At 33.6% G+C, this 13,778-nt stretch overlaps 2 protein-coding genes across 2 annotated transcripts; both read left to right on the top strand.

The window, feature by feature from the left end:
• The first annotated feature begins 9,040 nt into the window (after nt 1–9,040).
• On the top strand, nt 9,041–12,224 carry LOC134239658 (uncharacterized). Its single transcript, XM_062721823.1, has 4 exons — nt 9,041–9,329; nt 9,644–9,747; nt 10,298–10,449; nt 12,073–12,224. Exons 1-4 carry the CDS (start codon nt 9,132–9,134, stop codon nt 12,222–12,224), a joined length of 606 nt encoding a protein of 201 aa, XP_062577807.1. The 5' UTR covers nt 9,041–9,131.
• Nucleotides 12,225–12,393: 169 nt separating this feature from the next.
• LOC134239656 (uncharacterized) lies at nt 12,394–12,984 on the top strand. Its single transcript, XM_062721822.1, has one exon. The coding sequence runs from the start codon at nt 12,394–12,396 to the stop codon at nt 12,982–12,984; it is 591 nt and encodes a 196-aa protein (XP_062577806.1).
• The last annotated feature ends 794 nt before the right edge of the window (nt 12,985–13,778 follow it).

Consider the following 13,778-nt stretch of genomic DNA (forward strand, 5'->3'; position numbering starts at 1 on the left):
TGTTTATTTATTATCTTTATATCAAGTCAAGGATGATTTTTCTTTACAACACTGTTGTAGGAATGAAAATCGCCAATTTTACCGCACTTATGATATACTTTCACACTGTGAAAGGATATCATTTTAAATATTTAATGAATAAATTACTGTAACAGTACTTCACTTGTAAAAATGTAATAAATCTGAATATTTTCATTTCTATTTGTTTAATCTGAGATAATAAACTTTTTGAAAGTTAATCAGATGATGTTGATTTCTTGATAATTCTACTGGAATGTAAATTAGGCAAATTCATAGGTCAGGAGCTAAGGAGGCCAAATATGAATGTAAATCTTGTTCGGCTTTTTGTTTGACATCAGTGGGTGAGTACTATTCATATTGACATGGATGGCCTCGCGATATATAAAGCAATGTCATTTGCAAATTTATCAAAAAATTCCAAGTTTGACATTTAATTTGTTATAATTAATGAGGACCCCCAATGTACCCCCTGAAAATACATGTATGAAATACCAGGAATTTACTGACGTCGTAAATATGGGATTGATCAAGTCATGAGTTTTGTCTGTTATACCTTTAAAAATTAATTTGTTCCTTACAAATCTATACAATAAAGTTTTAAATAATAATAATGTTTTTACTGAGCAGCAATTAAAAAAATTATGTTGACCGCTGAGTGAGATGTTATACCTATATATATATCATTGAGATGTTAGAAGGCTTATGTCACAGTACAATAGGCAGGCAGAACTTAATTTCATTTGCATGCATTCATTGCGATGTTTAAAAGGGACAGTTCTGGGGTTTACATCATGGAAGACAGTACAAGATGCATGTATGTCAAAAAATATTAAAATAAAAGGTATAACAAAACTTCTATTGATCTTGTTCTCAGGCAAAATGAGTTTCAAACCAAACTGTGTGCCTTTGGCCTAACTACCTATGGCATCTCCTGCAAACAGTTTGGTTCTTGGGTCTGACAAAATCTACATGTTGTCCTCGAACCCAGTCAATGAATGTATATTTGCGAGCATGAATATCTCAATGTACATGCGCACTCATCACCGGAAGTCCTCAATTTTTTCATCAAATCAGCCATATATTAAGTTAATATTTACATTAATACTTAGATCTAGTAGCTTCACCTAAAACTAATAAATTTTTGACAAACGGTACCTAATACACAAGTAAAAACATGCGAACAAATATTTCAAAATGCATGTACCTGCCAAATACCTCTCTTAGTTTTGCTGCAGGACAAAAATGGCGTCAAAAATGTTCGAGTATTCACCACGAAATTTTTTCCACAATAAGGCCATATAGAGTGATAAATCGATGAATATACCAACTTCGATAAACTAACCTCATCCAGAAGAAATCTTCTTCTGTGCAAGATGTCTTGAAGAGTGCAGTGAAAGCGCTGAGTAGATGCAATCGCAGAAGCAATGACAGTAGTGACCGATATTGACAAAAGGCAATCTCAATCTGACCTTGTAAAACAGATCACGTGATCAAAGTAAAATAGTCCCAGAGCATGGAGATTTTGGAAAATCGTATTTCATATTGTGTCTTTAATTACTAATTATAATTAAATATATATTGGAATAAAGACTTTGTGAAAAAACTTTAAACACCGTGAAGAAAGGTGCACTACGCAATCTAATTCCTAAAAAAATCTAATTTACAATTCTCTAACCAGAGTTGTCTTCCGCTACGCTCACTACACCTCTGTCAACGCTTTTGTACAAATTTTGAACTGTGAAAATTTGAAGTTAAAATACAGTGAAGTCGCCAATTCCTGGTCACGTCAGGGTGTTTCGTTGATATTTTGCAAATCTGTTCAATTTATATTTTATGCAATATATGTATTGAAAGAACAAATAGTGAGTCATCCAAACACCTTTTCGTTTTCAAAGTAGCTACACGGGAACAATATTTACAGGGGTATTTCAGCAAGGCCTAGCTTCCCCAGTTACAAATCATTTTCTCCATTTCCGGGTCATGTGACTTCAGGGTCGTGTAATATTCATGGAATGTTTCGGAACGCGATTTTTCTGATGTTGAAACATAAAACAATTCATGCAGCTTGGAAAAAAGTGAAACAACCACAGAAATATGTTTAAATTATTTTTAAAACAATTACAACAAAACAAATTGCAGTATGCAGAATGTAAAAAATGTATTAGGATTAAAAATAAATACAAATATTATTTGTATTCTCGCCTCTCATTGGTTGATTTCCAAAAAGGAACGCATAACATTTTGTATAATCTGGTTTGGTATGGGGACACACCCCCTTGACGACCAGCTTCATCATCATATCCATGCAATCCCCTCATTTCCAGTCCTCGGAATCCATGGAAAATTCCAGATTTAATAAATGTACCTTCAACTTTAAACAATTACTCGTTCTTACCTCATGTAAACAAACATCATGGCTGCTAGATCTATGTATCAGTTATTACCTCCCCTCGCTTCAAATCACTTCCGTTACTACGGTTGTATTATTGCGCGGTAAAGTTGAACTCATAAAAAGCAACACAATTTTACATCAAAAGTTGTTTAATTATTTTAAAATTAAATTATAAGGAATGACTAATTCTTGGCCATATTATCGAGTATAATCTGGTTTGGGTCAGTTTACGCTTTTTTATAATCCGCTTCGCGGATTATAAAGCGTAAACTGACCCAAACCAGATTATACTCGATAATATGGCCAAGAATTAGAGTCATTCCTTAATTAAATTCATTTTAAATTATTTAAAAGATGCATTTGAAGGGTTAACTCGATTTTAGTTTTTAGAAAAAATATTTTCCAGTTAGAATACTTTTGAAAAACATGGTTTTCGATTGGTTTTGTACACATAATTGTTCCGTAGACCCCATTACAACAAAACATCCCATTTTAAGAACAAACGAAATTCTGTCACCTGATATAATTTCTTTTGACTTTGCAATTTTTGTCAGGTTTGAGGATTCCGTATATTCCTCTCGGTCATCCGTGAAGCAGAACTCTGTGTTTTTAATTGATTCTACAATAGACTTGTAGTTACGGACAGAATCCGAGTATTGTTTATATTCATCATTTCCTAAACCTTTTGTCTGTAATTCTTTTTCTCCCCTCCGTAGCAATATGCAAATAGTAATAATACTTTTTTAATTCTCCGGAGTTCCCTTTCACTTTCCGGGTTCCTTCACATGAAAAGCTACGTATAAGAAAGGAAAGAAAGATAAGAGATAGAAAGAAGAGAAAATCGATAGAATAAAAAATATAAGAACAGTTTTTTACAGCTATATATTTATTAATTATAAATCTTTGAAATATACCTATGTCCATCTGCAACCTAATCTCTATTCTCCATTTCATTTGTTGGATGAAAAACATAAACTTCGCCACCTTTTGGGCGAAACGGCATTTGTGAATTATGTTCTTTATTTAATATTAAATGTTCAACATCTCTAACACTAAGGCTTGAGTGCCTATTCGAAATTATAGGTTGAACTTCTGTAGCTTTATCGTCATCCATCTCGCGCCAAATCCTAGCTCTATTTGTGACGTCACCGTGGATACCATTGTTACGTATACAGTAAAGCTATACGGATTTCCGTAAACTCTAAATTACTACGGAATTACTACGGAATAATAGAAAAAAATATTATCCGTAATTTAAATTTTCCGTATTCCGTACATAAAACTTTATCCGTGATTTCTCCGTATTTTGTAAACTTATTTCCGTATTCCGTGCATCCGTATTCCGTGACTTATCCGTGTTTTGTCTACCTCCAGAATTTTGAGATGTTCATGCCACGAGATTGAGTGACCCGCAATTGGAAAAACTACTACAATTTGATGTAATAATCATTATAATTTTCTTTGAGCAGCGATCATTATGATTGATTTCTGAGTTAAAACTAAATGCATTTGCCATACTTTCGAGCTCTCATTATTAAGGTCTTCCTTTTCCAACGGAAGACCTTCTACTGATTCTGATGATTAAGATTATTAAGGTCTTCCGTTTCCAACAGAAGACCTTCTACTGATTCTGATGATTAAGATTATTCTTATTATTCTTTTTTTTTCCCTTTTCCTAGACGCCAACTTTGAGGCCTCATATTTTACTCATTTCTCAATGGATTTTGCTCAAATTTTCAGAGTTTATAGACGTTAATAAACTCTATCAGAATTTTGTCTAGCATTCAAAAAATTCACTTCCGGTTTTGAGTTATTTCCCTTTAAACGAAAATTTATAGGCTTTCATTTCCAGACAAAGGCTCGGAGATGGCAAAAGCTGGAGCAGAAATTTTACTGATTTTACACAATAGAAGGATTGAAGTTGTGCACAGCGGTTTTTGTTTTTCGATTTCTTTATTCAAAATGGTGGTATTTAGGGGTCAAAAATTAGAACGCCTAAAAGAGCGAAAATTTACACATATTTTGCTTTTTATCTTCTAAACTAAAAATATTTTGTTAAAAAATATAGAACAAAATTTGTGCAGAATAACAAGACCTTTCAAATGATATCTCGAAAAAAGGGTTGATCCCTAAATTAAGGGATCTAGAGGGGCCAAAAGTTTTTGCCAGATATCTCAAAAAGTATTGAGAATTTTTTATACGTCCAAGAAGCAAAGTTGTTTGAAATGTCAAGCTTAATCTATTGAAGTCCTCAAAATGCGTCCGGCGGCGTCACTTCCGGTCAAACTGGAAGTAGTCAGAAAATGCATATTTTTGCCGTTCTTGACAAGTTTTGGGTAACATATGTCACTGGGAGCATAAAACTTAATTTTCCGTCCATCGACATCACTTCCGGTCAAACCGGAAGTAGCCAAAAATAGCTTTTTTTTAAGGTTTTTATGGAAAATTGAAATAATAAAGTGACTGGAGACGACTTAGCCCATTGTTCTCTTTTGTAGACGTTACTCTCGGTCAAAACAGGACGGAAGACCTACTCGTTGCTTTGCAACGAGCTTTGCTCTAGTTCTTATTATTCTTTTTTTTTCTTTTCCTAGACGCCAACTTTGAGGCCTCATATTTCACTCATTTCTCAACGGATTTTGCTCAAATTTTCAGACATTATACACATCGATACACTCTATCAGAATGCCGTCTAATATTTCAAAAATGTACTCCCGCTTTTGAGTTATTTCCCTTTAAATGAAAATTTATAGGCTTTCATTTCCAGATTAAGGCTCAGAGACCACAAAAGCTGGAGCAGAAATTCTACTGATTTTAGATAACCAAAGGATTGAAGTTGTGCATGCCAGTTTTTTGTTTTTCGATTTCTTTATTCAAAATGGCGCTATATAGGGGTCAAAAATTAGAACGCATAAAAGAGCGAAAAATTACACATATTTTACCTTTTATCTTGAAAATTAAAAATATTTTGTTAAAACATATTGAATAAAAGTTGTGCATAATTGCAAGAGCTTTCATTTGATATCATTGAAAAGGGGCTGGCCCCTAAAATTAGGGATCTAGGGGCCTTGAAAGTTTTTGCTTTATAACTCAAAAACGGTAAATATTTTATGGTTGTCGATTATAAATTGTTCCTTTATATCAGTTCTATCCTATAAAAATATTATTTTGTTTGAGTCTTACGTATGGTATGAAAGAAAGGTAGATCCGTAAACATGGCACCGTTCTCATTTTGCTATTGAAGGAGAACATTTTATGCGTATAATTGAAATAAACATGCCATAAGTAATAAATATTTTACAACGCTGATAATTTTTTTTTTTTTTTTTGATTAGGTTTTAAACGTGTTTTTTGGTTCCCGTACAGAGTATTCGATGGCAACTTTTTCTTTTTATTAATAAAGATCTTTCCAAGAGAGAGAGAGAGAGAGAGTGATAGAAGTACGAGTATCTTTTCTTTGTTTAAAATGAACACAAACAATTTAAATGAAAACAATATACACCCAGATCTCATAGAAACTTTTTAAAGAGTCAAATAATACACCATTATTTACTGCTCGATTCTCACATTCACCTGGAACAAAGATTCTAAGCGTGTTTACCATTACGTAATCTATCCGTCGATTACACGCGGCCGAGAAATCTAAAGCGACACTCCGCGGTGAACCATTGACCCTGCAGTTGTAGGCAAAATAATTGATATATTAAACCCTTTCTACAACACAATTAATGGAAAATTCTTATTGTCGAATATTTGAGATTAATATGTTGGCTTAACTTTGTTTTAAATTTGAACGTGATATACATATTTTAACTAAAACAGCTATCTAGGCAGGCGCGTAGCTGCCTATACGCAAGTACGCAAGTGCGTACACATCATTTTCCAAAAAAGAAAGAAAGAAAGAGGGATAAAAGAAAAGAAGGAAAAAAAGAAAGAGAATTTTATTCGGGGAAAAGAGGCACTACCCATGTTTCAAATTATTTTGCGTCTTATTGTTTCGATTCAATTATTTTTTCAGCATGTCTGCACATTCAAATTTAGTCCTTTATAAAATTAATTCCAAAAACATCTTCAACATTCTTGAGGGAAAAGAATTGTTGAACCAAAATGTTCAACTGTTAATCCGCGTAATCATGATTATCGAGACAAATATTTGATAAGGAAAGCGATCTAAGGGACTTTGATCGAAAGAAAAAGTTACAAAGGTCTTGGACGACTATCCAAGATATTTAATGTCCGTAGAGGTAATGAATAAATGTCGTTAAACAATTTAAATTATGGCGAACAAAATAAATAATAATATAGCTTCTTTTACTGATGTTACCAATTTAAAGAATTATATTATAATTGAAGCATTCTCGAATCGTTTCAGCTATCAAATACATGTATGAAGGTAATCAAAAGACAACAACACCCCCGTTTATATTTTGTAATATCTAAACTCCAACTGATGATAACGATATTGAAATTGCTACTCTGTTTTATCTTGATACACTTGGAAACTTTTTTCTAATACCTATATGTGCGTAAATTAATTTGATAAATTATCGTTCTCTTCCCGAAGTATCAATGGAAGCAGTATAACTTATAGCTAAGTGTTTGCTCGAGAAAAGTGATATAATCGTGATTTCTTTTACGAGAAAATGACTGAAAATTTTCTTAAAATCCAGGAGCTTCCGGGGGCTTCGCCCCCTGGGCCCCCACCAGGCCTTTGCCCTGGACCCACTGGGGGCCTCAGGGCGGCCCCCAGACCCCCGACCGTTTTCTGAGTACACTTCATTTCCATGCTGGCTACGCGCCTGCTAGGTTTTGTGTTTGTTTACAATTACGCGACCAACCATTCTTTCCATCGCTTGTTGACATCAATTTCGCCGGGTGGTAGACGTGTCTAATTTACAAACTTACGGGAAAATATTATTTTCTTTAAGTAAATCGAATCTTTAAAAAAATCTTAAATTGTCTTAGGTTTGACTTCAGCACAAAACCCTTGGGCATTTACTTTACATGTACTCAGTACATTAATCATATTAATCAGTCTTCAGTTTTTAAGAGCCATTCTCTGTAACGACTTGAAATTTTATATAGGAGCTGTGGCACGCATAGTCTCAGAATTTCTCCAAACTCTCTATGATAAAAGCCATTGATACCCTAAACTTAAATCAGCCAAAAGTGGTTGCTATGTTTTATAGTTACCATGGCAACATGTCTTAAAGTTCGAAAAATGGCATTTTTTAACATGTGTAGAGCCCCATAGTTAACATTTGCGGCAAAGCAAACATTTGGCATTGACTGTATCCAAAAGTTGAAGGTCAAATGTCTCAAATGCATGAAAAACATGTTTGGTAAATCAACTATTACATACGTTACTATGGTAACAAAGTATTCAAAAGTAAAAAAAAATATTCATTGAATTTTATAAAGTCATACACGTAAAAATAAAAAGCAATTATAGAATGAAATGTGACCAAATAATAGAAGAAAGAGCCTTGAAACATATACCAAGAACAAAATATGATATTTCATTTTGGTTAGCAATGGTTGCCAAGGTTTTTTATACCACAGAGAGCCTTCAAAGTAACACTCTGTATGTTTAAATCTGATCCTATCTTTTAAAAAAGCACATTTCCTCATAACTAATGATCAATTTTTAAAGATGTTGATGTGCTACTAGTTTTCCCATTTGAAAAAAATCAGATTAGATTCTTTAAATAGAGCGTTGCTATGGAAAGCAAGTAAGCATAATAAGAATAAATGCAAGACGCATAGAATTATGGCGGCAATTCCCTTCCATATGGAAATAAGCAGAAAATATATGCTTAAAAACTTGAAAAATATTTTCTTTCTTTGGATACGTACCCTTAAATGTAGATTCCCAAAACTTTTATGATTGATATTTATTAACAGCTAATCTGACTTTTAATCTTGACTATCATCCAATCTCTAAGTGGATGCAAGAAGTTGGCACACAGGGTTTAATATTGATATAAAGTTAACAAAATCGAACATTTTCCCTTCTTGGTAACCATAGCAACAGTGTTGTTTTCTTCATCAAATTTTATCAATATTTGATATTCAACTTCAGTTCTAACAGATAAGTACTATTCAAGCTGAGTCCTTTAATTTTTTCTTGATTATATGGCAATTTAATTCTTAATGCAGCGAAAAATAATTTACTTTTAAGCACTGGTACTTTGTTTCCATGGTAACACTGCAAAGTAGCAATTATACCCAATTTTTCTTATGGTTTTGGTGTTGCAAGGTCCTAAGGATGCATATTTGCCAGTCTTAAATTTTCATGTTTTACCTCAAGACAGTAGCATTAACCCAATCTTAGTTACCGGTTTTCCAAGGTTACACTGTGTTACCATGGCAACCATAAAAGTTATTTATAGAATAATATTGCTTATACTCATATACTTAAGGTCAAACATTTTTATTGTTTTTCTTAAGTTGTTGATTGATTTTGAGCATGTAACACCTACCATTAGTTAATACGGAGTGTTTTTCAGCATATTTCAGCATTTTAGATGTATTCCAAATGTACCCTTGGTTACCACTTACTCAGAGATATATTCACGCTTCCACGTCGTCACTAGTGACGCGGTTGCCATCTCCGCACAGCCAATCAGAATCAAGGAAATATTGTCCGCCATTACCTCCGACAAAAGTATCAAGTCGGACATAGACGCTATGTAAATTTTAAAAACAATTTGAAAGAATGGTGAAGACCTGTGCTTATGGAAAGTGCAACAGTGATACCAGGTATCCCGAGAGGATACAAGGGGTTCGTTTTATTCCCTTTCCAAAGCCCAAAACTCAGAAAGACAAGTGCTTGCGATGGATAAGGGCCTGCGGGAGACCTCATTACCAACTCAACGAAAGCAGGATAGATCGTCATACCTTTATCTGCACAAAAGTAATTCTATTTAATATAACATTTCCTAGTCATTTACATTTAAAAGTGAAGAATCATTATGAATATTCAGGCATGCTTGTAGCCATATGGATTAAAAATAAAAGGAGAGTACGCTTTGACAGTTTAACTAGGCCTATCTGTCAACTTGAGGTCCTACACGACGCGGTGTTATATTTTGATTCGTCGTTTTCTCCTAGTCCACAATCTGAACATTTCGTATCATATATGCCTTTATATTGATCTTGATTGTACATGTTTACAGTTGTATGACCATGACTGATGCTTGGTATTCTAATTCAGAATAAATTTTGTAGCATTTCATGGATTCTAGTGGCCCAACGGGGGAATATCCAGATCCAGTACCATGCGATGGTTCAGTTATTAAAAAAAGCAGACGTCACTGGAGAGAGCGGAGCAGGTTGGATTATTTTTAAGTAAAAATGAACACAGTCAATCTGTGGCACATTTTCATTTTCACACTTGTCGATGAGAAAATGATGCACCATTACTGGTACATGTATATGAAAAAATTAGACCATTTATGTATGACATATTTTGCTTGTTATGCCCTGCCACAAATATGGACAGGACATAAAGTGTTTATTGTGATTGTGGTCTGTCACACGCACAGTTACAAGCTGCAATACAAATGTATTTGTTATTCATGTCTGTAGGACATATTGTATTGTAATTATAATGATTTAAAGTCAATTCACTGAATTCAAAACTGTCAGATAATGTTCAAATCAAACTTTAGTTTAGATTAACCCTGTACCAGTTCTCTCTGTCAAATTTAGAATATAAGCAGTTCATGTTCAGAAAAATGATATTTTAATATGAATATATTTTAATATACATTGATATATTTTATATATATGATATTTTAATATAAATATATAACTTCAACATTTTAAAAACAGTCAAGTATTGCAATACAAAGAAATAAGGTAATTCATTAAACCTTTCAGACAAATCCATGAACATGATGAACAACAGAAAACGTGTACTGAAACGTCCATGGGCTTAAATCAGGCCGCTGCAACATCTGTGGGGTTACCAGTAAATCAGGCTACTGAAGATGAACTAAATCCAATTGAAATTGATTCATCATTACTTGCAGGTAATATGCCTCTGTATAATGCAGGATTAAAATATTGATCTCGGATTTAAAAAAAAAAAAAAAAAAAAAGCCCCAAAAGAGAGAAAAACAAACAAACACTAAATTCAAAAGGGGCCCCTAAAGTTTTTGTTAATTGATATTCACAAATACAAAAAGACTTCATGTTGTACTTGAGACTTTTTGGAAGATTTTTCATGTATAAACAGAAAAAGAAATTTACACGTTATCAGCAACATAATAAATACTTGTGCAGGGTGTACATGTACTTGAAAATCAAATTTTGAATCATTGTTCATTACATTTAGTTTTGAGGAGTTGGGAGTGGGGGTCTTGGGGGGGGGGATTTTTTTCAGGCATTAAATTAGGATCTTTTGCTTAAGAAGGGAACAGCATGGTATTTATAAAAGTAAGACAGTTTCAAAAGCATGTCTGTCATGAATGGAGCATCTGGGTGAATTCGTTCGACAAACATGTCTTTGGAGGTGTATACTACAAAGTCACACCAAGGTGCACCGGACACAAGTAATTGACCCTGCACCTGTACATAATGATCATGAGTTCTGTTCATTGTTATCTGGCCATTTTCTTCTTTTAACATGAAATTTTTAATATTTACACAAGCTTCAGAGATAGAGATCTCTCTAGCCAAGTAGGGACATTTAATTTCTACGATTCCACACTCGCCATTTTCACAGCATTTACCATCAGGAGTGGCTGCAAGGAATGGAAACTGGTTGTTGATAATCAGTCCACAATCATGAAGATGTGAATTGTTCGATGATATTTGTTTGACCAATTTCTCTCGTGCAAGCTTTTCCCTACTTAGGCCATAATCTGTAGCTGCACATCTTGCAAAAGATTTATTTTGAAATAGGGAACCTAAAAGCAATTCATTTGGTAGCTTTTTTCTTTTGACAACACGATGCATCTGTGATGCTGTGATACGATTTGCCCTGTATTTAAACCATTCAGGATTTTCATACTGGTTTCTAGTTGTTTTTTCAATGCCCTCAGGATTAGAGGTTATGAGCTCTTCTGTAAGCAATTCATTGTACCATGGGGGAAGTTTTACCAAGGCTGTCTGTGGAAAGATGGTATCGCCACAATACATCAAAACCCCCTCATGCACACGTAATCCTTTAGATTTTGACTGAAATTGATAACGAAAAAAAAAAAAAAACTTTTAAAAAATGCAATTAAAAGATATGATTTCTCAAAGAAAAAAAAATTGAAATCATAAAAATAAAAAAAAAATGATATCAACTGGCCCTATTTATTATTAGCATGTAATAAGAAAAAAGCATATTTTTTTCTTTGGCCTAAAGCAAACAAAAATTATAATTTTGTGGTTTATATCAACGATAACTAATGAAGATGGAAGTTTGTATGTGACATATTAGACTTGTTGAGAAATTTTATATATTTATGAAAAGTGAATATGTGTTTGTTTTGTGGGTTTTTTTTTTCAAACTAATGCATACACAGCATCAAGCCACAGAGAAACTAAGTTCAGGCTAATTTTATTATCCATGGTTTAATTAAATGACATATTGGCTTTGAATTTGAAAAATTCATAACCTGCAATTTTCACAGTGACTAAAGTTAACTGCTCTTTTATTACAGGATCATTAGATTTACTGACTGCTGCAGCACAAGTACAAGAACTGCAAGATAGCCTTAAATCAACAGTTGAGACTCTCCATCAGCAGAGAATTTTAAATTTTAAATCATCATCTGCAGCTTCAATTATCCGCAACATCTCAACACTGTACTGATCCAGAGCCTGAATTTACCGTTGAAAAAATTCTTCAACAAGAGAAAAAAAATCCTGGATTATTTCTTTATTATACCAACTTGAAGTACTGTACATTTGTCACTCTGTTAGAATTTTTGACCTCTCAACAGTTACCAGAATATGCAAAAAAGAGAAAAGAAATCAAGAGGATGAATGCAGCATCGCAACTCTTGTTAACACTGATGAGACTCAGACATAACTTTGGCCTAAAGGATTTGGCGGCACGATTTTGTATTTCCAAACAGTCTGTCAGTGAAGTATTTAATGCATGGGTTGATCATATGTATATGATGTTGGGTGCAGTACCAATATGGCCTCATCGTGACCATGTCATTAGCAATATGCCATCACAGTTCAGATCTGAATTTCCAAGAACCATTGCCATTGTTGACTGCACAGAATTGAAAACACAGAAACCTTCATCTTTAAAGTTACAATCACAAATGTATTCTGATTATAAATCGGGAACAACTTTAAAAGGACTGGTAGCTTGTGATCCAATGGGTAATATTGTGTTTGTCAGTGAGCTATTTACAGGGTCCATGTCAGATGTGGTTGTCACTCAGAAAAGTGGATTTTATAAACTCCTACGTCAACTTTTGGAGGCAGGCTACATTCTGCAAGGTGACTGTATCATGGCAGATAAAGGATTCACCATTGAATCAGATTTGAAATCTTTGGGGTTACACCTAAACTTGCCGTCATTTGTAAGTAGGTGGAACACAGATGCCTCAATCTGATGTTGACTTGACACAGAAAATTGCAGCTCATCGCATACATGTAGAACGAGCTATTCGTAAAATAAGAACTTTTAAGATCGTATCACATTGTATTCCAACCAGCATATTTGGCTCAATCAACAAAGTATGGACTGTGTGTGCTCTACTCACCCTTTGGCAAGATCCAGTATTGAAAAAGAAGTAAAAATGTACAAGTGGTGTAAAGAGTAAATGTACATGTATTTTGCTAGTTGTTTTACATGTATAAGTAAAGTAACATCCTATAATTTTTTGATTTTAGAAATGCACTTAATGATGTTAAATATTATGGTATCTGTGTTGTGAATCTAAAACTTAGCTCATTCTTTTTTATGTGAATGGCCAAGGACTAAAACCCTTGATTATGAACTTGTGGAACTCAGAAAACTTAATTGAAAAAGAAAGGTGTCTACATTTGATGAAAAAATTATTTTTAGAATGTGTTGTTCATGAAAATTGACACTTTCAAGTGAGATTGTATGCAAAACTGCATAAATAATTTTCAAGATTTCTACTGTAAATTTTAACTGAGCTACTGGTACATGTATATAGGGAGATTCTGTGAAAATTATTACAAAATGTGAGACATAGCTTTCCTTAATATGATCAAACACTAAAATGAAGAACTTTTGATGAACCATTGTTGTACTGATTTGCCTTTGCTCTGACTTTCATGATTGAAATTTTATAAACTTTTCCCCCCAAAAACCCAAACCCATTGTTAATACACACCTGATAACTTAGTGCTGATCCAAGCTTTACCTCACCAAATTCAC

This window comes from Saccostrea cucullata, unplaced genomic scaffold (assembly GCF_032062105.1).
Source record: "Saccostrea cucullata isolate Sc308-1 unplaced genomic scaffold, CSIRO_AGI_Scuc_v1 ctg3129, whole genome shotgun sequence".
NCBI lineage: Eukaryota > Metazoa > Mollusca > Bivalvia > Ostreida > Ostreidae > Saccostrea > Saccostrea cuccullata.

Bases quoted from the DNA above. Each gene is read 5' to 3' on its own strand.
- LOC134239658 (XM_062721823.1), top strand. From the start codon at position 9,132: ATGGTGAAGACCTGTGCTTATGGAAAGTGCAACAGTGATACCAGGTAT. The intron at 9,748-10,297 runs GTTGGATTATTT...TAAACCTTTCAG, and splicing joins CACTGGAGAGAGCGGAGCAG to ACAAATCCATGAACATGATG. The intron at 10,450-12,072 runs GTAATATGCCTC...CTTTTATTACAG, and splicing joins TGATTCATCATTACTTGCAG to GATCATTAGATTTACTGACT.
- LOC134239656 (XM_062721822.1), top strand. From the start codon at position 12,394: ATGAATGCAGCATCGCAACTCTTGTTAACACTGATGAGACTCAGACAT.